Here is a 25,935-nt window from a genome sequence, read left to right as displayed (position 1 = left end):
AGTAATGACAATACGGCGTCTCCGAAGCAAGGCTGTCAGAGCGTTTTATTCCATGACGAGACACCGAAATAATTCTTACCTTCCCCTTATTCCAAAATTTGAAGGATGTACAAGTACGACATGGTCAACTGCGAGTCTCTTGAGACAGTCAAGATGTCGCTTCCCATAGCAGGAAACAAAAAAGTGATGTCCACGCTTCAAGTCTTACTTACGCTTTCGGAAAACGGGATTACGGATTTTAAGTTTGTGGACGTGAGATTGGGGAAGGAAACCGCTGTAAGTTTTCATTAGTTCTTGCATATGAGATGGCGATTAATCAAAATACAGATTGATGAGCATCGATCGCCACAAGAAGAGAGTCAGATGCAGAAGAATGGGAGTTTCAAATTAAGGTAAAAATCTATCATGCAAAAGGGCCTTTAAATATTGACAAGTGATGTATAGAGTATCGACTAAGATTCCGACGAGGGATTAAAAGAAGTCTGCTCACGGTACACCGACGATATATTCTAGCGAATAAGCTATGGTGACTTAACCTATTCAATTAAATACACTGTGTTGTGTTTGTTATTTAGACACATCGGGCTATTTTGTATCTTTCATGTAAGCTGATGGTGTCAGCTGAAGAAGGAGTGGCATAACTTCGTCTTCTAGAAGTTTTGTACTTAGGAAGGAAATGTCACCAATCCGGCTGACTGTCACCTTCCCATCAGATCTTGCAACTTGAGCTAATATCTCGAAAAATTGCAGTGGATATGTGCTTGTGCGGGAGACAGCGCAGGAATAGTTATAGCCAAGGATAGAAGTCTGAAATGTATGGACTTGTGAATTACAAACACAGTACATCGTATGGCAACAGGGTGGCACAGTTGCAATAATGAAATTTGAAATGGTATAAACCTAGATACATCTCTCAACCTCTTTCAGTCCTTACGGACATCCTAAAACTCCTACGCTATGGTATAGACGCCAAAATGTCAAACATGCCCTCCCATATACCGTGCCAATTATGGCCCCAAAATTGAACACCAAAATACCTTACACTATAAATTGGATAGCAAGCTTTTCGGCCTCCGAAAAGTGAACTCTTCTCTCTTTGGATTCTTCCCTATCCGCCTTTTCCTTACCCCTCCGCCGTTCGTTCCTTCGGGCTCTTGCTTCTCTTGCTTCCCGACTTTTGTAGTCAGCCATTTGTGACTTCCTCTTTTGCGCTCGTGCATACGCCTCCGCCGCCGTTGGTTTGAAGCCAATCCCGTTGATTCCTTCACCGTCATCTTCTGGGTCTGATGGATCGTGTCCAGTGATTTCATCATCATGCCATGTTTGAGCAGCACGTTCCGGATCAACTATTTTCGGGGGGTCGTCACTTTCGGAATCGCCAGTCGCAGACGAGTGAAGTGGCGGAGTGCCAGAACGCTTCCGCGACCTCGACTTGGAATTCGATAATCGGTTAATGCTAGGATAAGCTCTTTTGAGAGCTCCAGACTTTAGCTTTCCCAACGGATTTCCAGACTTGAATATGACAGGGTCCATCTCTCCTTGAATTTGGGGGCTGCCGCTTCCGAAAGAAGTTCCATCCTGAGGGGGACCTCGATTAATAGCCAAAGTGAACTTCGGGGCCACTAAGTGCTGCTTTGTAGTATTTGCCTTGCGTTTAGCATGAACGTCGGGTGTCTCTGGTATTTCCAATACTTTGACTCTCTTCCTTGTATTGCTATTGTCGTCGTCGGATGTTCCATCTGTCTGCCCAGTCATCACTTCATCCGCAGATAGCATCGGCCGCTTCAGGTCGAGCTTCGAAACCCGCGCATCGTCTATCTGTAAGCTCTGGAAGTGATTCGCGACCTTTGTACGAGGACTTCCGGCGCGGCCGTCGTCCTGTGGGGAGCTCATGACATTGGTATTCAGCTTCATTTTGGTTTTGGTTGGGGATGACGAGGGCGGAGTAGGCGGACCAGGAGTATTTCGTTTTCGTTTCGGAGTCGAGGCGAGTACCAATTGTTCGGGCACAGAGACCGCTGAAGAGAAGGTCATGATAGATACGGCATCGGCTTTTCGTTCGTGACGCGATCAGAACGTGCTCGAGCTTCAAGGAGTCCACTCCTTCAAGGTCGTTGAATCCAGTTTCCCACGCCGCATCCGAGTTGGCGCAAATTGAAGCAACGGCTTGCGACAGTAAAAGGCTTTCCAAATACCTAGGTATTAGATAGAAGCGCAAGCGATATTAGCAAAGCAGACTGAGGAGCAGTTGTGCCGTGGGTGATTGAGGTTAAGAATGCCGCTTGTGGTAGTTAGCATGGCGGGGTCCAAGATCGGCAGGAGCAGATAGGGTCACGTGATCTGTAACATGCATGTCGCTTCAAATCGAACGACCCTTTTAACCTACAACTCGCCACGAACACTTAAATACCTAGGTAGGTAGCTAGCTATCTTCCCAACTCCTCTCGACAGGAGTCCTTCTAGAATTAGAAAGTTCGAACGAAGGGAGAATATTTCACCCTTACTACTATTATATAAAGGCGTATTCGTAAAGATATAGCGGCGCCGCGCCGTAAAAGTAAGTAAATCGTGCTTAAAAACGAGATATTTCTTGGTACCACGACTTTGAAACTCTATATGAAGCTAGTGCCTTAATAAACAATAAAGCCTCTCAACTATGTATATTTCAAAAGCATTCCTCGCGATGCATGCTCAAACAGACCTGTAAGAACGATGATCTAATGCAGTCCTTCGAATCAGCTAATGAGTATCACCAGGCCCAGCTAGCACTCCAAGTACCTTTCACATCTTAACGTCTTGAAAGTCTGTAAGGCGCAATGTCCATGTTCTCATGCCAATTTAGTGCAGTCTTGTACCCGCGGGACCAGGCTTTAGGGTTGGTGATGGGCCTCGTCTGCTTCAGCTGAGGCCAGCCAGGTCGTGGCACAGTACAGTCTTTTACAGTGCTGTTAAGTTGGTACTACAATGGCGCTAATTAATTGGAGTTACAAGCGAGACAGTTGCCAGTCGCAAGTGACATAGGGTAGCATCTGGTATGAGACGGACACCATAGATGTCTTCTCGGTCGTTTCAAGGTTTGTGGGCCGGGCCTTTTGCCTACGCCCTGGTTGTGGCGGTTAGTATATCAACTGAGTACTCTCCAACATTGCAATAATTAAGCCATCAAAAAGAGCGCCTCTCCCCTAAGAGCAGAGACAATTCAACAAATAAAAGAAAATCACAAAAACATCTTCGAAACCAACCTGATCTTCCACTCCTCTCTCACCTAGGAATCATGTCTGTCGCATCTCTCGATTTTTCCATTCTTCAGGACAAAATTCGAGGCTTACAAGGAGACGTTCAATATGATACACTCGAACTCTTTGAGAAAGTACTCAAGTCTTCACCGAGCTCTGATATCGCTCAGCAGACTCGGAACTTCGTAACTCCGATTTTGGCCTCATTCTCGAATGCAAAAGAATTATACGGAGAGACCGAATTGTCTTTTGCACTGGAGACATATGACGCATTTCTGTTGATTTCTACTTGTATTCCGAGTGGCCATTATGCCCAGGACGTCTTGGCCGGTGCCCTTCCCTTGCTAGAACAGCAGGGGAAAATGTGGAACATGTGGGAATTTAAAAGGCTTGTAAGGGGGATCTGGAACAATGGTAAGTCTTTTCACCAACCGAGTATATCATTTTGCTAACTCAATCGTAGACGCAACTTCCGAAGTAGATGTTCCAGATAATAATGAAGAGCGACTCTCGCTTGGTGAATGGTTGAATCTCAACTCGTTCATTGCCAAATGCTTCGAGAACAACATTCCGCAGTCTTCCTCCGTGAATGCATTTATTAATTTCGCACTATGGGAAATGAGAAGTGCACTCGAAGAGCCATGGTATGAGGAGAAGGATGGGACTACTGTCATTCCAAGGGAGGCCTTCGACATGAAGGTCAGGGTTGCTTGCGAGTGGATTAATCTAGCGGGAAGAGCGTTACTCGTACAGTGTTTGAGAAATTGTTGCGAGGACCATCCCAACGGAGGCAATCAGGGGCGTCCATATGGTCCTGGTTCTTTATTTCAAGGCAGAGTTGGGTCTGGGCTTGAGAGATGGGGCTTTTGGAAACGCAGGTTAATTGAAGTTAAAGCGATTGTAGGGGAGGAAGTGCATGGGCCAATAGATGAAGCTTTAGCAAAGATGAAAGCGGTGGAAGCGGAAGTCTCGGAGGCCTTCGTAGCGAGAATTACGTCTTGAAATTGGCTTAGGTGGTGGCTACCTTACTATGAATAATTGTAAGCAACGCGAGACTCAATACCTCAGATCAATTCAAGATGCAATTTTATGCTGCCTAGCTTATCGCATATTCCTTTCGGAGATTAAGCTACTACAAGCCAAGGCTTGACCAGTCTTCCCCACGAATGTACTCCTCTATACTTGTACGAGGGATCTTAGGGTTCACCTAATGCGGATTATCAGAAAAACGAACCATTGCGACAGTATTCTAACAAGGAGACTTACATCGCTAGAATACGTGATACTGGGATCGGCCTCAGCTTCGTATCCAAAATCTTGAGCATACCCGTACATTTCGGCCATCTCCATACCCTGACCACTGCCGGGAGTAAGGGCTGCATGTTCTTCGACACTACATTTTTCAAAAGTAGTAGGTATCCCGGTAACTTTGGTCAGCAGTTTGGTGTATTCGAGAAAGGTTAGTCGATCTCCAAAGGCGAGCAGTGTTGTTCCAAGTGGAAGATCGAACGCTAAAGCCTTTACGAAGTTCCCTGCGTCTTTTGGCACGACAAAAGGAATAGGAACATCTCCGGAACCAGGTACTCGAAGACGCATTGTTCCATCTGGCAGCTAACTCTTGTCAGTAATATTCGTCAACAGGATGATATTACAGACCTTCTTCCATGGCACAGAGGCCTCACCCCATTTCCAGTTCGTAACAAAAAGACCCATCATCAACACATTCATCCTCGCTGCCAGCTCAGGGTACTTTTCCTCAATATAATCAATCACATGGGCTTTACAGTCGAAATGATAGACACCAGGATACTTCCCACCACTCCACTTCTTCGCATCGCTCAAACTGCTCCAGATGAACATCTCCAGATCTCTCACCGTGGCAACGGCGTCGGCAATGTTCTTTCCTTGCTGAAATTCAAGATCATAGCACATTTCTCGGACACTCTGGCCTTCTTTCAAGTGGACCAGGTCTGGCGAGGCTGGATTGGCGAGGGCATCAGAGAATGCAGTGTTGCCGAAGACGATGGATGCTCCTTGTACAGCTGCCTTGATGGTTTCAACATGATTGGTGTCGCCGACGACAAGTTCAACGCCTTTGGCTGCAAGTGCTAAGGCTGCGAGTGAGGTGAGATTACGAGTTACTCCTTTGACGTGCCAGCCTGGTATTTGGAGAAAGACTTCGGCGACGGAAGAGCCCTATGATGGTTAGCAATGTGAACATCAACTGGAGACAGTTGGAAGAGAAAGTGGCTTCTTACTTGATTGCCAGTAACGGCGATTATGACTATTGTTTTCGTCATTCTGTATGTTGTAAGTCTAGTTGAAGTTCTTTGCCAAAGTTGTGTGAGAAAATCTGAAGTGCGTGATTATGTTCTAGACCGATTGTCAGTCAATGATTTCTACATGGCTTTCTGGATATGTCTCCGATATATATAACCATCCTCCTCCCCGAAATCACCCTTCCAAAACTAACACCCCAAAACACCTCGGCGTTAATGCACCACAGATGTAATCGCGGTTGCACCGCATATGCGAGGCACTTCATTTACCACATTGTAAATCAACACCGACTAAGCGACCGAGGTATGAATATCAGCAATTTAGGAAGTCGCTGTCATAACTAGGTAGTTATCCAAGTTCTTGATGATCGTTGAGAGGCTGATTACTTGTGAAATGTTTACAATGTATGTTGTTGAAGGGCGTAACCGAGGCGACAGGGGGCGTGTTCAGTAATCGGTATATAAAATGTAATACCAGCAAAGATTGGACGGTTCTGGTTAACTATCGAGACGTTGTTGCCGGACTGATTGATGGCTCATTTCGATTTGTGACACTTTATCATTTGAAGAGTGCACTTCGGGACTTGTAGTAGAGTGACATCTCTTAGCCTATCCAGCTCCAAACCGAGCATTCGAATTATGGCTTCTCTCGACGACAAAATCGACCTAACCATTCCAATTCCAGATCCTACAAGAACTCCGTGTACTGTACGAAGACATCCTTGAACTGTGCCATTCAACGCTTGAAAAGAAACATTCATCGATTCGGTAGCCGAAGGTGAACATCACTGGGACTATTCGGCTGCAAGATGACGTACTTGAAGCTCTCGTAGTGAATCTCGCAACGAGATAAGAAGGATTTAGCGGTTTGTTGCATGTCGCTCACTATCGAGGACGTTGATTTAAGGTTTTGTGAATGGGTTTTGTTGCACATCGCTCATAAAGGAGGAGGTTCGTTTCCGTTTTGGGAACCCTGAGGACGGACTACCATTTCCTGAGGACTGGCGTTCTTAGGGGTAGCGGACCGAGTGGCATATGCTAGGGGTGTGAGGATGCTGAGGGATGATTGAAGTGAAGAAGATCATGTATGAGTTTTGTTGCATGTCGCTCATGAGGAGGTGGTTCATTGCCATTTCGGGAAGCCGATGGACCTTTCCTCGAGGACAATCATTGTTCTGCGCCATAGTCCTTAAGACGTACTACATCTTGAAGGGTTGTAAGTATAGTAAGGAAAAATGAAAGTGAAGAAGCTTTTATACTTAATTGGCCGCACCACTTTGGCACCTGTCTAGGAAATGGGTTGGTGTCCTTTGTGCTGTATCCAGCCTTTTGACAGAGGACTGATAGTGAAGAAAGAATTTCGGATACTCCTCTGGGAGTCGCACTAGCACGTGTCGAAGTTAATGATAAATCCCTTGGGAAGAGAGGGGACTACTCTTGTGTAAGTCTTTCCATGGACTCCAAAGAAGCTTGAATTACATGCTTGGTGTAATCAGAACGCGGTATCTAAAACGTAACATGATATCCTGGGAAATCTATGCATCGGACGTGGAGCTATCGTTAAATATCAGTGGTAATCCGCACACTAAACTCATCCTATGGACCTGAATCTGGATGGCTTCGAGCAAGGTTTCCGAGAGGCTAGCGCTTGGTTGATACATGGTTGAGATTATGGTTCTAATCCATGTGACAGGCCTGTAGTATATAATATTGGTACAAATCCTTCTTCTTGACTTTCTTGTCACCAGAACTTCCAGCTGCTCTTTTTTGCTGCCTCTTCCGCTGCTTTGTCTGCTTCGTCCTTGAGCCTTCTCCTTTCATCTCTCTTCTGTTTGGCTTCTGCTTCTTTAGCTGCCTTCTTTCGGTCGATGATCTCTACTGCACGCTTCATATGTGATTTCTCAAGAAACCTTCGATACTGGCAAAATTCGTGGTTGGCGAATGCGACGAAAACGAAAGTTCCTACAGCCCAATTGGCAGCTTTAGGTATTGGAGCTGTTTTGTAGAGTCAGACGAGGCTCTGATATAAAATGTCGACGGGGAATCCGGATGGAAATTTCGACTTACCTCCCCATAACGCTCTAACACCGCCCATACCAAAACCGCCACCAATTCCATATAGCAGACTTTCCCTGACACAAGGGTACATATAAACTTGTTTAATATCTTCAACCCGCAAAGTCTTCAATGCATCTGAGAATTTGGCTACTTGTGGTGTGCTCCCCGCAGTGTTTTGCCCTGATCCCTCTGGGAGAGCATTCGCATTTTGAGGTGGTCCTTGAAACACTTCGTAGACTTTATTTGGTGTATTGACGTGCGCAGGCGGTGCAGTCTCGCCAGGAGGTGAACCACGAGGTTGTGGAACAGAATTATTATCTCTAGTATCGCCAGCCATTATATCGTGTATTGGCGATACAATTGGTTGCGTTATGTTAAGCTGGACGTCGAATGCGGTCGCTATCAATCTGCATTGAGGAGAGTTGTGGTTCTCCCTAGACCCACACTGAACAGCTTTACGCGCGACGCGGTCCCTCGTTTCCCTTGACGCGTCGAAGCACACGAACTTTGCATATAGAAACACCACCTTCATTTACGCCCACCAAAATATCGCAGACGTTTTTTACTTGTTGATTTTGCAGACTTTTTCCATTATTGAGTTCTGTATGAAGTGGAGATTGCAATTCTTTAATTAGACCTGCAGTCTTCATTCAGGTTCTCTTCATTGCGGACGGTAATTTTCCTCACGCAAGTCTCCTTGCGTTCAAACTACACAATGCCTGGACTTCGGCAGCCCAAGAACGGTTATCGAAAAGGAGGAAAACAAGCCTACCATGGACCACGGAAAGCAAAGACCTTCACCCCCTCAAATCGAAACGAAGCAACGTCAACAGACGAGAAGCGAGAAGCCGTGAAACTTGCACATTCGATTGATGAAGCTCAGGGTTTTGCGCGCTATGAATCTGGAAAGAAGAAGGTTGGATGGCTTGTTAACATCAACGCGACAAGTGTAGAAGATGATAAGATACCGGACGGTAGGGCAGGTCTGGACTGCTACTTTATCGAGGAAGACGGGGGCACATTCAAAGCAACTCTCGAGTATGACCCGTACTTTCTGGTCGCAGTAAAAAGAGGGCATGAGCCAGAGGCGGAAGAATGGCTAAAACGAGCGCCGGGAGGTGGTGTTGTAAAAAATTTGCGGAAAATCGACAAAGAGGATTTACAAATGCCAAATCACTTACTGGGCTACCGGCGAACGTTTTTCGAATTGCGGTTTAATAATGTCAATGATCTTCTCGCGGCGAGAAGGGATATTATGCCTATTGCCGAGAAGAACAAGAAGAACATGAATGCTATGGATACATATGCTGAGGTCGCCAGGTAAGTTTCTTTCAGGGGAAATGGAAATATTTCTAATTTCGCACAGTGCAAATGCTGGGTTTGACCTCTTTGACGAAGAAGATGATAGGCGACTTAATGTTTCTGTTGCGGATGCTAGCGATTATATTGTGGATATTAGGGAATGGGATGTACCATACCATGTACGAGTAATGATTGATATGGGTAAGAGCAGGGCTGAATTTTCAGAGTGGTATGAATGGTACTGACCTCTGGCAGATATACGGACGGGAAAATGGTATTCTGTTGAGGCGAAACATGGTACAACGACTTTTAAATGTCTAGAGGAGCGATTACAGCGAGCGGATCCTGTGGTAATGGCGTATGATATTGAGACAACGAAACTGCCCTTGAAGTTCCCCGATGCGGCGATTGACCAGATTATGATGATTTCATACATGATTGATGGACAGGGGTTTTTGATCACAAACCGAGAGATTGTTTCTGAAGATATCGAGGATTTCGAGTACACACCAAAACCGGAATATGATGGGCCATTCATGATCTTCAACGAACCAGATGAGAAAGCGGTTATTGAACGGTTCTTTCTACACATCAAGGAGGCGAGGCCGACCGTGATAGCAACATACAACGGTGATTTCTTCGATTGGCCCTTCGTGGATGCCCGATCAAGTGTGAATGGAATCGATATGTACCAGGAGATTGGTTGGAGGAAAGGTTCTGACGACCAATATTGCTGTGATTACAGTGCCCATATGGATTGCTTTCATTGGGTTAACCGAGACAGTTATTTACCGCAAGGAAGTCGTGGCCTGAAAGCTGTCACTACAGCTAAACTTGGATACGATCCGGACGAACTAGACCCTGAACTCATGCTTCGATTCGCAAGTGAGCGACCGCAAACCTTGGCCGAATACTCTGTATCTGATGCGGTGGCCACTTACTACCTGTACATGAAATATGTACATCCTTTCATCTTCTCGCTGTGCACCATTATTCCATTAGGCCCAGATGCGGTTTTGCGAAAAGGAACTGGAACGCTTTGTGAGATGTTGCTAATGGTAGAAGCTTACAAAAAGGAGATCGTGCTTCCCAATAAGCACGTATCTCCCAAAGAATCGTTCTGGGACGGCCATCTCCTCGAGTCGGAAACATACGTTGGTGGACACGTTGAAAGTATAGAGGCTGGAGTGTTTCGCGCAGATATCCCTGTCAATTTTGCTGTCGACACTACGGCAATTGATGAGTTGCTTGAAGACTTAGATGCGGCTTTGAAGTTCAGTATTACGGTCGAGGAAAAGAAATCGCTGGACGATGTCACGAACTACGACGAAGTGAAAGAACAGATCAAGAACCGGTTGATCAGCTTAAAGATGACTGCAAATCGAAGCGAACGGCCTTTGATATATCATTTGGATGTTGCATCCATGTACCCAAATATAATGACTACCAATCGCCTGCAGCCTGACTCCATGATAGAGGAAGCAGACTGTGCGGCATGCGATTTCAACCGGCCAGGAAAGACTTGCGATAGAAGAATGCCATGGGCGTGGAGAGCCGAGTATCTCCCTGCAAAACGCGACGAATACAACATGATTCGTCATGCTCTCGAGAATGAAAAGTTTCCTGGAAAGTGGCCGACAAGTCCGGCGAGGACATTCCAGGATCTTAGCGTAGACGAGCAGGCTACATTGATCAGGAAACGACTTCAAATCTACAGTCAGAAGATTTATCATAAAATCCACGAATCGAAAACTGTAGAGAGAGAAGCGATCATCTGCCAGCGAGAAAACCCTTTTTACATCGACACAGTGAGGGATTTTCGAGATCGCAGGTACGACTACAAAGGGAAGCAGAAAGTGTGGAAAGGAAAAACTGAGGAACTGAAAGCTGCAGGGGCCTCTGCTACCGATGTGGAAAACGCCAAAAAGATGATTGTACTCTTCGACTCGTTACAATTGGCCCACAAGGTCATTCTTAACTCTTTCTACGGATATGTCATGAGAAAAGGCTCTCGTTGGTACTCCATGGAAATGGCCGGTGTTACTTGTTTAACGGGAGCCCATATCATTCAAATGGCGCGGCAACTGGTTGAAAGAATTGGACGGCCTCTAGAACTTGATACCGACGGAATTTGGTGCATGTTGCCAGCAACATTCCCTGAGAATTATGCCTTCAAGCTCAAGAACGGCAAGAAGCTCACAATATCATATCCCTGCGTCATGTTGAATCATCTTGTCCATGACAAGTTCACGAATGACCAGTATCAGACTTTAGTTGACAAGAAAACCTTCAAGTATGAGACTCACAGCGACAACTCAATCTTTTTCGAAGTCGATGGACCTTACCGAGCGATGATTCTACCTACTTCCAAGGAAGAAGACAAGAATTTGAAGAAGCGTTATGCCGTTTTCAATGATGATGGCAGTCTGGCAGAATTGAAAGGGTTTGAAGTCAAGCGAAGAGGAGAGCTGAAACTTATCAAAATCTTTCAACAGCAGATTTTCAAATTCTTCTTGGAAGGCACAACCTTGGCGGAGACCTATGGCGCGGTCGCGAAGGTCGCAAATCAATGGCTCGATGTTCTCCACTCCAAGGGAACAACTCTTGCTGACGAAGAATTGATCGACCTTATTTGTGAGAACCGAAGCATGTCCAAAACTCTCGAAGAATACGGTACTCAAAAGTCGACCTCTATTACAACGGCTAAGCGATTGGCAGATTTCCTGGGTGAACAAATGGTAAAAGACAAAGGCTTGAACTGTAAATATATTATTTGCTCTCGACCAAAGAATGCTCCTGTTACGGAAAGAGCTATTCCTGTCGCCATTTTTTCAGCTGAGCTGTCAGTCAAGAGATTCTTTTTGCGAAAATGGCTCAAGGAAGATCCTACAAATATGGATCCAAGAGCATTACTTGACTGGGACTACTACCTAGAGCGACTGGGGTCAGTCATTCAGAAACTGATAACAATTCCCGCCGCTTTGCAAAAGGTTCGGAATCCAGTTCCAAGAGTGGCTCATCCGGAATGGCTACAGCGACGAATCAATGTTAAGGACGACAAGATGAAGCAGAAAAAGATGACTGATCTTTTCAAAACAGCTCCCTTGGAAGAAATCGTTAATTTCGCGGATCCAAGAATGGCCGATATGGAAGACTTTGGAACCCAGTTATTGAAGCCAAAGCAAATCGGCAAACAACTATCGCAGGCGGCGCAAAAGCCTCAAAAGAGGAAGTCCCCTGAACCAGATGTCGCTGTATCCATTAATCCATATGCTGCATTGCCGGAAAAGATGCCCAGTATGACTGAAGATTACCTTGGCTTCCTCGAATACCAGAAGCAAAAATGGAAGATTCAAAGACAGGCACGAATTCGACGTCGTCATCTGTTTGGTGAGACTCGAGCTCTCGGACAGAGTGATATCGGTGCTACATTTCGAATTCAAGCCGAGCAGACTTTCAAGGGTACTTGGCAGGTTCTTCAGCTACGAGCCACCGAGAGCCCTGGTATCGTGAACGCCTACGTCCTAATTGATTCAAAAATTCATACACTAAAAATCAATGTTCCAAGGCATTTATTCCTGAACCTTAAGGGCAAGGAATTGCCAGATATCGAGGTTGACGGATGTGAAGCCGAAAAGGTCAACCACACATTGCCGAACGGTCATCCTTCGGTGCATCTCTTCAAGTTGACTATGCCGGAGGAAGTCTATGTCAACGATGCGCAAAAGCTTTCGTTATTATTCAACCATCCTAGCGTCGAAGGGGTTTACGAAAAGCAGGTTCCACTTAGCGTCAGAGCTGTTCTTCAACTAGGTAGTCTTTGTACCTTTGACGAAAAACAACCTGGTGTGCTAGGAAAGGGACTTGAGGCCGCTTTTGACCTCTCAGGTTTGAGACCAGCTACTTCGAAACAGCCATACCTCTTTCAGTCACCCCTGGGGTATGTTTATCTGTATCATGTAACCATTGGTGAACGCCAGATCTTCGCCGTGTTCTCAACTGCCACAGAACAAGCTCACATCATCATACTGCTAAAGTCGAAAGATCCTAATTCGGAACTACCCAATCTCTCAAAGACATATATGGAGGGTTTGGCCAAAAGACATGAGGAAGCTAGTGGCCAGTCATGGCAGACTTGTTTCGAATATCAAGAAAAACTTCAGTTCCACACAAAGCAGGTCACCACAAGACGAAAAGCACTGTTGGAAGTTGGGGACATCATTAAGAAAATGCGAAATGACCAGTCGCAACCACTCATGCTAGTCATTCAGTCGCCTCAACGGCGCATGCTCATGCACGATATCCCAATCGTGCGCGAATTTCCTGTCCTGCCACTGAAGTACGAGGTCAATGATAGTAAGCCACCGACAATAGGTTGGCAACAATTCGTGGCAAAGACAATCCTCAACCGCTACATCAATCTAGGCTCTTGTATCGTAGAGCTGACAGAGCTTGCAAGATATGGCGATATACCGCTTTGCAACTTAGAGCGGGACGACCCTCGCTTCCTCATCGACATTGCCTATGCGAGGCGGCTTCAAAAGAACAATGTTGTGTTATGGTGGTCAGCCGGTCCACGACCTGACCATGCTGGTCATGAAAATGACGATACACTTGCCCCCTTGGACACTGTTCAAATGCCATCTGTCAATAATCCTGGAACCTATCCCTCAGTTTGCATCGAGCTTGACGTTCGAAACTTGGCTATAAACACAATATTGACCTCATCCTTGATTAACGAGTTGGAAGGAAGCGATTCCGTGTCATTCAATCCAGCAGCCCCTTCCAATGACGAACCTAGCGACGGGACTAGTGTGCTTTACGCAGAGAATGCCTTTGCCGCAGCAGGTATTGCAGTCATGCGTGAAATGGTCAAAGCTTGGTGGACCGAAGCTTGCAAAGGTAGTCCAATGGCCGATATCATGGTTCAACATCTCGTTCGATGGGTTGAGAATCCAGACTCTTTTCTGTATGATCGATCACTACACTACTATGTGCAGATGATGTCTCGAAAAGCATTCCAGCAGTTAATGACCGATTTCCGCAGAGTTGGCTCTCATGTTGTGTTTGCCAGTGCAAATCGGTTACTTCTGCAAACAACGAAGGCCGAAGTTGGAAACGCATTTGCATACAGTCAGTACATTTTAAAATCCATCAAAGCAAAACCTTTATTCCATTTCTTGGATTTAGAAATTAAGGAGTACTGGGATTATCTGGTATGGTATGATGAGTTTAACTATGGAGGCAAGGCATGCCAGGAGGTCGTGGAAGCAGAAAATCAAACATTGGATTGTATTATGCATTGGCAGCTGAACAAGTTTTTACCGACATCATTACAACCAATCTTCCACGACTGGGTCGTCGAGTTTATCGAAATCATGCACAAACTTAAACGACCCCGTACAATTGTCGATGGGGTCGAATCAACCCCAAGGGCAACTCAGCTGCCGGTGAGAAATCTTAGTGACGACAAGGAGGATAAGATTGTCCTTGGAAAAGAGTTCGAGAAACCGCTGAAGCGCCAGACCGCTGGTCTCATCCGCCGACAAAGGGAAGAAATGCTCCACCCTGAGCTAGCCTCCGACTATATCTTCCCAACTCTGCCAGGTTCTCATCTAAAATTCTCAAATCCTATTCTACAACTCGTCAAATCACTTATGCAAGTCCTGTCTCTCGATAAAAACATTACTCTCGAAGCTCGTCTCCTCCGCAAAGAGCTGCTCGCCCTTTTCGAAGTACGAGAATTCAGCAACGAAGCACGTTTCGAAAACCCATCAGAGAGTCTGAAAATGCAACAAGTGATTTGCGACAACTGCACCATGGCTCGCGACCTCGATTTCTGCCGTGACGAAGATCTCATTCCTGATGTTCCGGGCCAAGATGCTTCCACAAGACCATGGCAATGTGGTTTCTGCCACGCGGAGTATAATCGTCTAGATATCGAAGAAAGACTTATCGCGGAGGTTCAGGGAATGGTTATGGAGTGGGCGACGCAGGACTTGAAATGTGTCAAATGCAAGAGCGTGCGGGTTAATGATTTTATGGAGCATTGTGCGTGTAGTGGGGAGTGGGGCGGGAGTTTGAAGAGAGAGGACGTTGTAAAGAAATTAGGAGTTTTTAAGGGGGTGGCTGGCTACTATGGGTTGAAGATGCTAAGGGATGTTGTGGAGGGAGTTTGGAATGGGTTATGAGACTTGGGAATGGGGTTTGGATTCTGATTTGGCGTTATAGCATGGTTGTGGGCGTTCTGCTTGCATTTGCGAGGGGTCTTTTTTCGGATGGAATGGTAAATAATTATGGTGTTCTCGTCTATAGGTAGTAATGAACAGAACAAGATTCCGAATTTAATATCACGGTCTCTGAGATTTCTTTAAGGTAGTGGATGCTCAGATTCAAACATAATACAATTCAGTGTCCGCAAATTAAGCATGCGGTTTTGAATCGACGATTGACGATTTATATAACAAATAAAACACAAAGTTTTCGTCTTTGCCTTGAGAAAGCAAACATTCGTCCATAAATAATACAAGAGTCTTAATTTCCCTTCCACTGTTAAAAGTCCCGTTGAATGGTTTCTAACTTTTTCTATGCCTCCCTTGTAACAATTATCTATGAGTCTACACATCACGAGGAGTGGGAAATTCACTAAGGTGTTGTTGAACTCTGAGCACCGCGCCTCATTTTCCTCTTAGTAAACAAATCACCTACTCAGCAGACTTCAGCAACGTTACTATCGTACTTTAAGTCATCACCCATTTTGAGATATGTTTGTCATATACAATCAATACTAATGTGCAGTTCCTCGTAACTTAAATTAAATATGAATAATTGCGCAAATAGACATACAACTATGTTGTCTTCCTGAGAGACTCCCCCCAGCAGCTGTTGCACTAGACAGGGATTGATATTTTATTTATAGTTTGAGAGGTTTAGCTTTTATTTCTTATTAAGATAGATGCATAGCTTTTGTGCTGTATAAAGAACCAGGTAGATGCAAAAGTTAGGGTAGTCGAGTGAATAAAAAATTTCACAGACTCTATTCTTTATCTGTTCTTTATTAAATGGTCTACCAACACACAAGACATAGGCTCGTAAAGGGTTTGGTGCTAAACTTCTGTGTGATAGTACTGACGTGCAGATAACTCTTTCATGTTTTCTTTGTCTTTTTGTTGCGTTATCCTAGCATAACAACAAAGGGAATTGTTGCCTCGATTGTAGCAGAGGAACAGGATTGATTTTATGAACAGCCCAATCTAGAAGTATTAATATCCTATCCAACTCACACGGCTCCTGGGTCAGCAAAATTACAGAAATATTTAGCAGTATGGCGGAACATCAAAATAACCCAAATAGCGGAAATTTTCCTATCGACTACACCATGACGACCGGATCACAAAATTTGGTTTACTCAGATGATTTTATGCAATTTCGTATAGATGTCGGAGAAAACCAAAGATTTGAATACGAAGAAGAATTTATATCAGCAGCTCATGAAGCTACGGCTTATGCCAATGGACGAGATGCTAAAGTCAGATTCATGTTCAGAGTTAGAGCTGCAATGGCAGCCGAACTTGATGCTATGGCTGACGCTCAAATCGAAGCGGAGGAAATAGCGAGGGAAAGAGCCAAGAATGGAGTTGATGAAGATGCCCAAAAGATAGAGGAAGAGAGAAAAAAAGAAGAAGCCGAGGCACAACATAACGCTCAAGTGCGAGCCAGAGAAAAGGAGAAATCGGAAGCAAAAGCCAAGGAACTGGCTAAAGCTGATGAGAATTTTCATCTTTCCTGCAAAAAGTTTTTTGATAACACCAAAAAGGAAGATTTTCCAATACCGCCTCGAACGGGCATGTCTTGTCCTAGGAAAGGTTGTGTTCGCGGAAATGACTTGAATGTTTGTCATCATGATATCCAGCGGCTTTTCAAGGGACAAGATCTTCTTCGAGAAAGATTGCGGTGGCATCCGGATCGCTTTCAGAGTGGGACACATAACCAAGAGCTTGCTAAAGAGATGTTTCAGCTTTTGCAAGTAATCATTGGATGATTTGGTCAAGAAAACTACGAGCATGCTCGTTGCACTGCTTGTCTTCAACTCTGCCATTAGTTTCTGAACGAACATGGATATCGTGCTGAAACAGTTATAAATTGCAAACCAGTTAATGAACTATTAATTTCCTACAAATAATATTGAGATGCCGGATGATGTGAGAATTTTTGAATGGAATTTAGAAAAACAAAGACGTAGCGAGAGGAAAGCGGTGGTGAAGTGTGTAAAACGTTTCGAGTGGGGGTAGATGATGGTCTTTGGAATTAGAGGCAGGGACCAGATAAGTGTTTGAGGGGAAGCCGTCTGGAGATAAGCCAATGAAGTGTCAGTCTCCGCAAATGTAAAGATGTATGCATTGCGTAGCGATATGGCCTCGCGTGAGATGGGTCGTTTTCGTGTTCTAGCAACTTTGTCGTCGATTTCTGAATCGACGATATCATTCCAGGAACAAGCAGCCGAGTGTAACATGATAGCGGCTGGGAACAAAATGATGTTGGTACTCAAAACCGCCTGGCATTTGCTCGCACTGGCTACCTTGGTGGCTGAAAGTGCAAGTAGAGACCCATAAAGATATGGGAAATAAACCATCATGGTGGCCGACTGGATTGCCAAAGCGCATCAACTCCAAGTACGCAGCAAAAGTGGACATTGTTGTCGGTGAGAATGAAGGATTCTGTAGTGGGTGTTCAAGATGTTTCGACGTTTTGAGATTGAGCATCTATCTTTCAACGACATAGATGTGGCTGATATACTAGATTCTCACTAAGTGGAAAACGCCATCAACACCCTGAGAATCATGGTCCAACAACGCTGCCATGGTATTGTGTTGTATCTAAGCGAACCGGTGTGAAGTTTTGAGAATTTCCAGGAGTTCAACATGTGTCCGGTTGGTCAGTCATGGTTGGTATGAATGACTATCATGATCTTCGATCCCCAAAGTATCAAGTCCAGAATGATTATTTCCTAAGGAGGTAAGAGGAGTTCTTGATCACCCCGCGTTAGACTAAGGTCCATTTCTTCTGTTGGTCACCAACAATAACTTATGAATCATCTGAGGTGTACTCCGTATTTGCTTACTCGGCGTGCAGTGGTGGTACTAGTGGATCTTTCTTCATCAGTTTTGAGACGAACAAACGCACATACGTGCGCTATAATATTGGGAATATGCTCGTCTGTGGTGCACTAATGCAACATATCCAACATTTTCCATCCAGCCATCCGTCTCGACTTGCGCTCTCGAATCATTTTAGGACCGTCTATCTTAAAACATGTTACTTGCATATCACAGCCGTCTATACAAGGGGCTGGCCGGAGCGGTCCCACTTTCTAAGCGAGGCGGCCCTATCGCAATCTCCAGAAGAGCAACCAACAAAGAGATTGGCAACATTGTGAGCGGTGTTCGGTGTCGATGTGCTGGTATAATGCAGGACTTGTTGGTTTGCTGTGCGAGAACAAGACCTACTGGAGGAGATAAGGAAAATAAATTATGCCGGATAACCGCTGAGGAAGAGGGGCAGAGAATGTTGGTGACCTTCCTAGACCAGTCGCCGAGCCCTTGAAGACAGACGGAACAATAAATGACAGTCGTGACATAGAAAGGTCGGAATTTGTCATATCTCAATTACAGTGCCGCAAAGCCAACCGAATAGCCCCGAAAGCGCCGCCGAATCTGTGTACATTGAGAGTTTGTGAAAAGGTTCAGAATTTGAAGACTTAACTAGACTTTGTGTACTGAACAATCTTCTGCAGCAAACTATTAAGGTAACCTAAAATCTGGTACTTATCTGATATGGGAGAAGACACCAACCCTGTTCTAGCATTTACTTCAACGAATAGGAATATTCTTCCTAAAGAGGATCTAATTGATCAGCATACCTAAAGTAACCCTACCAACAACCAACTGACACAAGTGGTGTCAGAAACCTCAAGCATAAGTAGATCATTGCTAAAAGACACAGAGCTAAACACTCAAAGATCTCCTCTCCTATAGATCCGTACCAAAACAGCACCGAAAAGAAAAGAATGGCGTCTTCAGACGCCTCGCAGATTCTAGCCGGAATCAAAAGCCTCATTGCCAACCCACCCCAAGATAAATCCACCCGTCTGGAGCTATACGAAGCTATTAAAGACCTGTCAACCGTAATTGAAGATCCTCATGATACCATTTATCGAGTCGCTTATGCTGTGAGTTCACCTCAAAGTGAGTTTGCAAGCATATCACACGCTAATAAATGAATTCAGCCGTTGAATTTGACTTTTGGCGTTGTTGCGAGCAATCTCAACATCTTTGAGCTTCTCGCAAAAAGTGAAAAACCATTAACGGTCACTGGTCTTGCAGATTCGCAGAAATGCGATCCTGTACTTATGGGTAAGTGATTGAATCAAGCGTCTGTACGAAGAAGCTGCTGAGTCAAAATACAGGAAGAATATTGCGATTTCTCGCATCCCAGAGATTTGTCACAGAAGTCGATGAGGATACTTTCACAGCAAACAATGTCACTCAGGCTCTGAGTAAACCAGGATTCGCCGCAGGAATGAGACACAAGTAAGTGCTTCCAAAATATCTCCGGAATTAACCAACTCATCTCTTCATCTCAAATAGCTTTGAGAGTATCCTCCCATGTCTCGTCAAAGTCCCTCAATTCCTGGCCGACACCAAATACACCAACCCCTCAGACGTCATGCACAGCGCCTTTCAACTGGGTCACCAAACCGACCTCCCAGCCTTCATTTGGGCACTTTCCCAACCCAAAATGATGGAAGACTTTCATTTGTGGATGGCTGCGGTATATGGAGATCGACCAACCACCTGGTTAGATGCATATGACCTCGCAAAACACTGTGAGGGATCTACTGACGAGGATGTGATTTTCGTTGATGTTGCGGGTGGGATTGGTCATCAGTGCGCTTTGCTTAAAGCGAAGCTGCCGGAGTTGAAAGGAAGGGTGATTCTTGAGGATTTGCCGATGGTGACTCCTCAGGCGATTCCAACTGCTGGGGTTGAGAATATGGGGATTGACATGTGGCAGGGGCAGCCTATTAAAGGTCAGTTAAATTCCACTTCCAGGGATATTCTTCTTGCTAATTGGAAAACAGGAGCAAAGACATATTACATGCGCATGATTCTCCACGACTATCCAGATGACAAGGCCACTGCGCTCTTAAAATTGACAGCCGAAGCGATGACAGTAGATTCCGTGCTTGTTATTGATGAATTGGTGATCCCCAATAAGGGAGCTCATGGCCATGCAACCCAATTCGATTTGACCATGTTGTCGAGTTTGTCGTCGATTGAAAGGACTGATAAGCAATGGGATACCCTGCTGGATTCTGCGGGTTTTAAGATTCTGGAGAAGAAGCCGTACGCTCCGACTGGTGAAAGTGTTATGGTTGTCGTGCCAAAGGCTTAGATCTTGAAAGGAAACTTAGTATCTTTAATTGTCTCATTCGCTCAAGATTCAAATCTCTTAAACACTAGTTTATACATCAATACATCGCCGCTGCATCGCCAGAACGCTTGTGTCTCCGACTGAACACTTTAACACCTCAAGGTAAAATCCATCATCTGCCACATCTTCGATGTGCCGAGTGAAGCTTATTCAAATAGCGCTACTCTCAAAGTCTTTTGGACATATCAAGTTACAATGTCTGCAATTTCAATATCTATTTTCAATTCACGGCCGATCTTCTACTACCATCATTGACAAGACATGAATAATTTATCTAGACTACATATCCCTTGCAACTCAAAATCCGTAGAAGTAGCCCCTAGAGCACTCTCAAGTGTAAGTTACAGGGTTTTCTATACCCCTTCCAGCCACGAATTTTCTCCGGAACTTGCCTAGATTCATTTCTTGCTCACTGAAAACAAAGCTAGCAGGTAATCAAACGAGCCGATTGATGGGAACAATATCGGATAATATAAAATATACTCTGATGTACCTCAAATTGCTCCGGCGTTGATCGACTGGAACAGAACTTCGTGATTTAAAAGATGTATGGAGGTTTAAAGACAACTCTGGCACTTTCAACTCGTCAGATACCAATATCGCATAGAATCGTAAGAGCTTATAGTTCGAAATAAGTAAGCATAATTTGAACCTTAAAAGAGAGAATGCATTGATCTACTCCGCGGTACCCATACTTAATAGTAGGAAGATGACGGCGAGCTGGAGCAAGAGCCTGATCCAGATCTGAAACGTCCTGGACGACGTTTTCGCCGATCAAGAGAATTTCCTCAAGCATGTGATCGCAGAGCAGCTTGAAATTCACCGCACGTCTCGAACATACGAGATGGACATTGAAATCTCAGTGTAGAATATTTTCGCAGTTGTGGCAATGCCTACCCAGCTCAACTTCGGCCCATCTTATTCGATGATTAAATGTTTTGACCATCTTCGTGCTCCAACCGTTCGAAGTAATTCGGAGGAAGATGTGTAAAAGCTTGGTCGAGGAGGACGTGGAATTGGCTTTCGAACATCTTGTGTGTCTTCAATTGCATATGTGCACCTCCAAGAGTTTTCTCAATCCGGATGTCAGTTCCAAGCTGAATGTCAGTGGATGTATCTTCCCGAGGTTTGTCCCGTGGGGGTAGTGTCTTCATCTATCTCCTCTTAGTATCACATGAAATCCGCTGCGCGTAGGATTCGATATTCTTGGCTTTTCTGGCACTCTATATCCTCTATACACGCTCTATCCCCGCTTTAGATTCGGCCATCTCTAGCCTCACGGCTATTGATCATCTATCCTTCAGTTTCTCAACCGCAGTTCGGCTCGTGTCTTTTCTTTTTTCCTGCTCGCGAATTTTACTTTCTTCCTCTTTTTCTCCTTCAAAACTTCAACCGTTACTGCCAGCTCAAGCACTTGTAATTTTTTTAAGCCAAATGTGAAATTCCACTTTTTGCTGCTTCCCAGTCTCCTCCATAACCTTGAACCTCCTCTTCAAAAACCAAAGTGCCAGCTCTTCCCGGCTCGATAATTTAGCTGCCCATATCTTCCCTGTGTTCGTATTGATTGTTCGGAGTGATTTAGCTTGACTCCAAATATGTTTCAACTTCGGCCTTTCTCGTCAATAAAACATAAGCTCATAGACAACAAGCTCTATGACTACACTACTCCCAAAAAGTGCGAGGTATATGGAAACTCCCTGAGCAACCGTTCCGATGTAATGCTCAGCTGGAAATATTTCAGAAATGGTCGTCACATAGAAATTATCGAGAAAAATTGTCGCATAATGTCTCCAAAACTATGTTGTAGTGCTCCGAATTTGGTAACCAAGGTATATACTTAGAGCTATACTAGGTAGATACCTTACCTTTTATGATCTACTCCGGTAAGGTACCCAATTTTTTTTGGGGTAGGTACCAAGGTTACCCGCATATAAAAGTACGGGCCGAGGAGTTCTAGGTACCTTTTGGAGTCACGTTGTACCTAAAAAATTAGTCCTAGGTAGGTACCCAAAAGAAAAGGTAGGTACCTTGGTATACCTTACCAAATTCGGAACACTGCTATGTTGTGACGGAGATTTTGTAAGAAATTGATCTTCCCTGGCGTATAGAGTTGGATTCTTCGGCCATGTGATAGAGCAGAAACTCTAATCCGTTGCGTTCAAGACTGTCTGGGTCCTCGAGACTGATCTGTTCCGAGAGGGATTCAGTTGAATGTTTCGATAACATCGAAAAGTTTTGGGTGTCCGTTTCGCGTTCCATATTCTGATCATCGGAGTTAAGAAAGGTTTGGTTATTTTGATGAAAAGCAGCACGTTTCATTGCTTATGTTCAAGTTTGATATAGATAAAAGATGACGATGCCAGGAATAGCGGCAGTTCTAAACTCTCGCCAGAACTGCCACGTCTACACCATCCTCTGCTTCTCCGCTCCAACTGCTTGGTGCACGAAGGTCTTCAAGTAAGTCAAGTCTACTATACATCTTATCATTTATAAATTATGTATCCCTTCACTCCTGACAAGTCTAACTGCCGTGTAAGCTTCCACCGAGGAGTTGAGAATATAGAAATGCAACATTGCTACAAACGAATCTATGTCAAGCATAAAGCTTGACTGACAAGCCTAATAAACAAGACAAAGATCAGTCCGAGATAAGACAAGTAAAATAACAGCCCAAAGCCGGCATACCAGGGACCTTCGACGAGGGCAATTGCAGTCGAGGTCTCGGACGTCATAATTGAGCACAAAGCATAAATATTCACCCCATGAATGTGGAGCATTGGGTATAACTTCACTGAAATAAAGACCATCCAGACCCAGCATAGCGAATTGACATCCCCACAATCGTGACTCAACGCGTCTATCCTTTGGTGTTGTTGTCTCGAGAGCCAACCAATTTTCGCGCTGTGGTCAACCTGCGGCCATCCCGGCCGCCGTAGCAATGTAAACAAACCAAGTCTGTTTGCACCCCTTGGTGACTTGACATTTGACTTCTACTGACGTCGCGTTTTCCTTTTTCATTCCCCTTTTTCATGAATTGTTTACTTGCTAATTCAGATTTTTTGACATTCTGAATATCGATTTTGGACGGCCTCGACTACAAAGTTGTAGTATTTACCGGCTTTGTTTACTTCGACCCCTCCACCCCTGTCACAGTGACAAGCAGCAACCAGAATGGCAGACCTCGACCATCTTCCTCATCTCACGGTGGAAGACGACCAACCTATTGCACTTCGCAGAAAGAGACGTAGCAGTGTTGCGGCATCTTCGAATTACAGTTCTCCGGTAAAAGCCAATTTCTCCAAAAGAGATTCCCAATTCAATCATGGCATATCAACCCCGCCAACTACACCTAGGAGGGCGAAGAAACGCGTGCGGTTTTCCGACCCAGGACCAGCATTACCATCTCCGACCGACTCCAATTCTTCTGGTCTTACACCTTTTATGCGAAAGACTGGACTTTCGATTATCATTCCACGCGAGAGAAGAAGACATTCTACGCCTGCCAGACTTGGGACACCTTCCAAACTATCAAATCGCTCTCAGTATGCGGAACCCATATCTGGGGAGATTCAGTTTGCCCCGCTTAGGCAAGTTCTGGATGGCCGAGTCAAGCGACGACTAAAAAGAAACGGACTGAGTGAGGAGATAAATGTGATTGAGTGGGAAAAGAAGCATAAGGCCCGTCGACAGAAATTGGAAATTCAAAGACTGCGAGAAGAACTGGAAGTGCATCGGTCTCAAGTTATGAGCATGCAAGACGAGTTGGACATTACCAGTCAGCTAGAAGGGGAGTCAGGCATGTCACTGGGTGCGACATCAACATCCAACTCAAAGATATATGAGCTTGAGCAAGAGGTCCAGAGACTCAAAGCAGAGCTGGAGCAGAAGGAAGATGATGCTACGATAACCGATCCTAATTGGACCATGGCAGCCCATGACCCCTTTGATGATTTCAACGACGATGATGACAACATGATTACGAATTACGATATGGAGTTTGCTCACGATACCGAAATGGACACGACCCCAACACGACTGAATACATCTTTTCCATCGCCGCCTTCTACTCTGCCTAATACCCCAACTGCCTTCGCAATTGCGCGAGATCAGACCTCTTCGCCGGTCGACACTGAAAAAGCTGCACTCAAACAACGACTAGAATCCTTGCAGTCACATGTGGCTACACTTACTTCCACGATTGCATTTAAGGAAGACAATCATGCACGCCTCGAGGAGAAACTTCAGGGTTTCGTTCCCCTTGACGAATCTCACGATCAGAACTCGCTTGATGCTGCACTTGACACGGTTCTCACTCGGCTGGCTCTCGCTCAGTCAGAAGCTCGCGATCATCAGAATGCATTTACAGCTCTCACAGGAGACATCAAAAATCTCGGCTTCCCCATCTCCGAACCAGACAAAGTCCTCGAAACAATCGCCCAGCAATTCCGCCAAGCCAGGTTAGAAATCGAGTACCTAACTCCCGGCGAAGTCGTCGAAGGCTTTGAAAATGACAAAGTTCTTGAAATGCTAGTCTCAAGAATCAAAGTGCTATTCGAAAAAGTCAAGAGAAGCGACGAAAGTATCGATCAATACCACGATCAAGAGTTACTCCTCCGCCAACAAATCAACACCCACGTGAGCATCAACCAAGACCTCACCACTAAACTTTCAGACTCAAATCACGCTATCACGGAGCTGCAAGAAGAAATGCAAGACAAGGAAACGACCAACCAGCGCCTCAAATCCGCGCTGGAAAGCTACCGTAAAGAAGTCGCAGACTTGACACAGTTAATTGAACAAGTCGAGCGAGATGGCCAAGACCAGAATTCAAGGCTGCAGAGTGAGATTGATGAGGTTAATGATCGGCTGCAGGATGAGATGTTGAAGCATGATAGTACACGCACGATGGACGAGGGGAAGGATTTGATTATCATGGAGCTGGAGAGGAGACTTGCTGCTGCGCTGGAGGCGGCGGCGGAGGTGCAGGAACAGCTTGCTTCTATGACGGCTGCGAATGTGGAGAAAGATGTGCGTATCGAAGAAGCACAAGCTGAAGCGCGTGAGAGTGAGAAGCAGGTCGCGGCAAGAAACGCGCGGATTCTTGACCTTCAACAGGAGGTTGAGGCAATTAACAACTCGCTGCAAGCAGCACACGCAACGATCCTCTCTCTCACCACCGAGAACCAGCAATTAACTTCCAAGCTCGACGCAGAGAAAGCGCGAGGTGTGGGCTTTGCGAAGATGATGAACGAGCAGCTTGTCAGGAGTTTGGAGATGAGTAGTGCGTTCTTGGGTGGTGGTGAGGTTGCTGTTGGTACCGATGTCGAGGTGTCTGGAAATGCGGGTATAAAGGAGGGAGCTGTGGTACGCAAAGGAAATTTTGAGGTCAATACCGGGACTGCTGGCGTAGTTGGAGGCAAGAAAAAGAGGAGACGGTATGACAGTGGACTAGGCTTTTTGGATGAGGGGGATGAAGAGGGGGATATGGTGGATGATTACTAAGTCGAGTACTTGGGAAGTTGATTATGTTGGACTGATTGGTAGGAGTATTGAATATGTGTTTAGGA

The 25,935-nt window shown here is 45.2% G+C and overlaps 9 protein-coding genes across 9 annotated transcripts; 6 read left to right on the top strand and 3 right to left on the bottom strand.

The window, feature by feature from the left end:
- Positions 1-153: 153 nt before the first annotated feature.
- On the top strand, positions 154-396 carry GLAREA_05066 (uncharacterized protein; the record flags this gene model as incomplete). Its single annotated transcript, XM_008078356.1, has 2 exons — positions 154-276; positions 328-396. 2 exons carry the CDS (start codon positions 154-156, stop codon positions 394-396), a joined length of 192 nt encoding a protein of 63 aa, XP_008076547.1.
- A 642-nt stretch (positions 397-1,038) lies between these two features.
- GLAREA_05065 (uncharacterized protein) lies at positions 1,039-2,034 on the bottom strand (the record flags this gene model as incomplete). The annotated part of the gene is made up of 1 exon (XM_008078355.1): positions 1,039-2,034. One exon carries the CDS (start codon positions 2,032-2,034, stop codon positions 1,039-1,041), a length of 996 nt encoding a protein of 331 aa, XP_008076546.1.
- Positions 2,035-3,274: 1,240 nt separating this feature from the next.
- GLAREA_05064 (uncharacterized protein) lies at positions 3,275-4,238 on the top strand (the record flags this gene model as incomplete). The annotated part of the gene is made up of 2 exons (XM_008078354.1): positions 3,275-3,650; positions 3,700-4,238. 2 exons carry the CDS (start codon positions 3,275-3,277, stop codon positions 4,236-4,238), a joined length of 915 nt encoding a protein of 304 aa, XP_008076545.1.
- Positions 4,239-4,368: 130 nt separating this feature from the next.
- Positions 4,369-5,536, bottom strand: GLAREA_05063 (NAD(P)-binding Rossmann-fold containing protein; the record flags this gene model as incomplete). The annotated part of the gene is made up of 4 exons (XM_008078353.1): positions 4,369-4,443; positions 4,503-4,847; positions 4,893-5,432; positions 5,495-5,536. The coding sequence occupies 4 exons, from the start codon at positions 5,534-5,536 to the stop codon at positions 4,369-4,371; spliced, it is 1,002 nt and encodes a 333-aa protein (XP_008076544.1).
- Positions 5,537-7,256: 1,720 nt separating this feature from the next.
- On the bottom strand, positions 7,257-7,910 carry GLAREA_05062 (uncharacterized protein; the record flags this gene model as incomplete). The annotated part of the gene is made up of 2 exons (XM_008078352.1): positions 7,257-7,510; positions 7,583-7,910. 2 exons carry the CDS (start codon positions 7,908-7,910, stop codon positions 7,257-7,259), a joined length of 582 nt encoding a protein of 193 aa, XP_008076543.1.
- A 378-nt stretch (positions 7,911-8,288) lies between these two features.
- On the top strand, positions 8,289-15,066 carry GLAREA_05061 (DNA/RNA polymerase; the record flags this gene model as incomplete). Its single annotated transcript, XM_008078351.1, has 3 exons — positions 8,289-8,893; positions 8,940-9,076; positions 9,131-15,066. 3 exons carry the CDS (start codon positions 8,289-8,291, stop codon positions 15,064-15,066), a joined length of 6,678 nt encoding a protein of 2,225 aa, XP_008076542.1.
- Positions 15,067-16,199: 1,133 nt separating this feature from the next.
- GLAREA_05060 (uncharacterized protein) lies at positions 16,200-16,916 on the top strand (the record flags this gene model as incomplete). Its single annotated transcript, XM_008078350.1, has 1 exon — positions 16,200-16,916. The coding sequence occupies one exon, from the start codon at positions 16,200-16,202 to the stop codon at positions 16,914-16,916; it is 717 nt and encodes a 238-aa protein (XP_008076541.1).
- A 2,025-nt stretch (positions 16,917-18,941) lies between these two features.
- GLAREA_05059 (S-adenosyl-L-methionine-dependent methyltransferase) lies at positions 18,942-20,329 on the top strand (the record flags this gene model as incomplete). Its single annotated transcript, XM_008078349.1, has 5 exons — positions 18,942-19,103; positions 19,161-19,287; positions 19,341-19,464; positions 19,522-19,964; positions 20,016-20,329. The coding sequence occupies 5 exons, from the start codon at positions 18,942-18,944 to the stop codon at positions 20,327-20,329; spliced, it is 1,170 nt and encodes a 389-aa protein (XP_008076540.1).
- Positions 20,330-23,539: 3,210 nt separating this feature from the next.
- On the top strand, positions 23,540-25,870 carry GLAREA_05058 (uncharacterized protein; the record flags this gene model as incomplete). Its single annotated transcript, XM_008078348.1, has 1 exon — positions 23,540-25,870. One exon carries the CDS (start codon positions 23,540-23,542, stop codon positions 25,868-25,870), a length of 2,331 nt encoding a protein of 776 aa, XP_008076539.1.
- Positions 25,871-25,935: the final 65 nt, after the last annotated feature.

This window comes from Glarea lozoyensis (genome assembly GCF_000409485.1).
Source record: "Glarea lozoyensis ATCC 20868 chromosome Unknown GLAREA10, whole genome shotgun sequence".
NCBI classification, from domain to species: Eukaryota; Fungi; Ascomycota; class Leotiomycetes; order Helotiales; family Helotiaceae; genus Glarea; species Glarea lozoyensis.
Note: the sequence above shows the minus strand (reverse complement) of the source record. Positions and strands in the feature narration are given on the sequence as shown.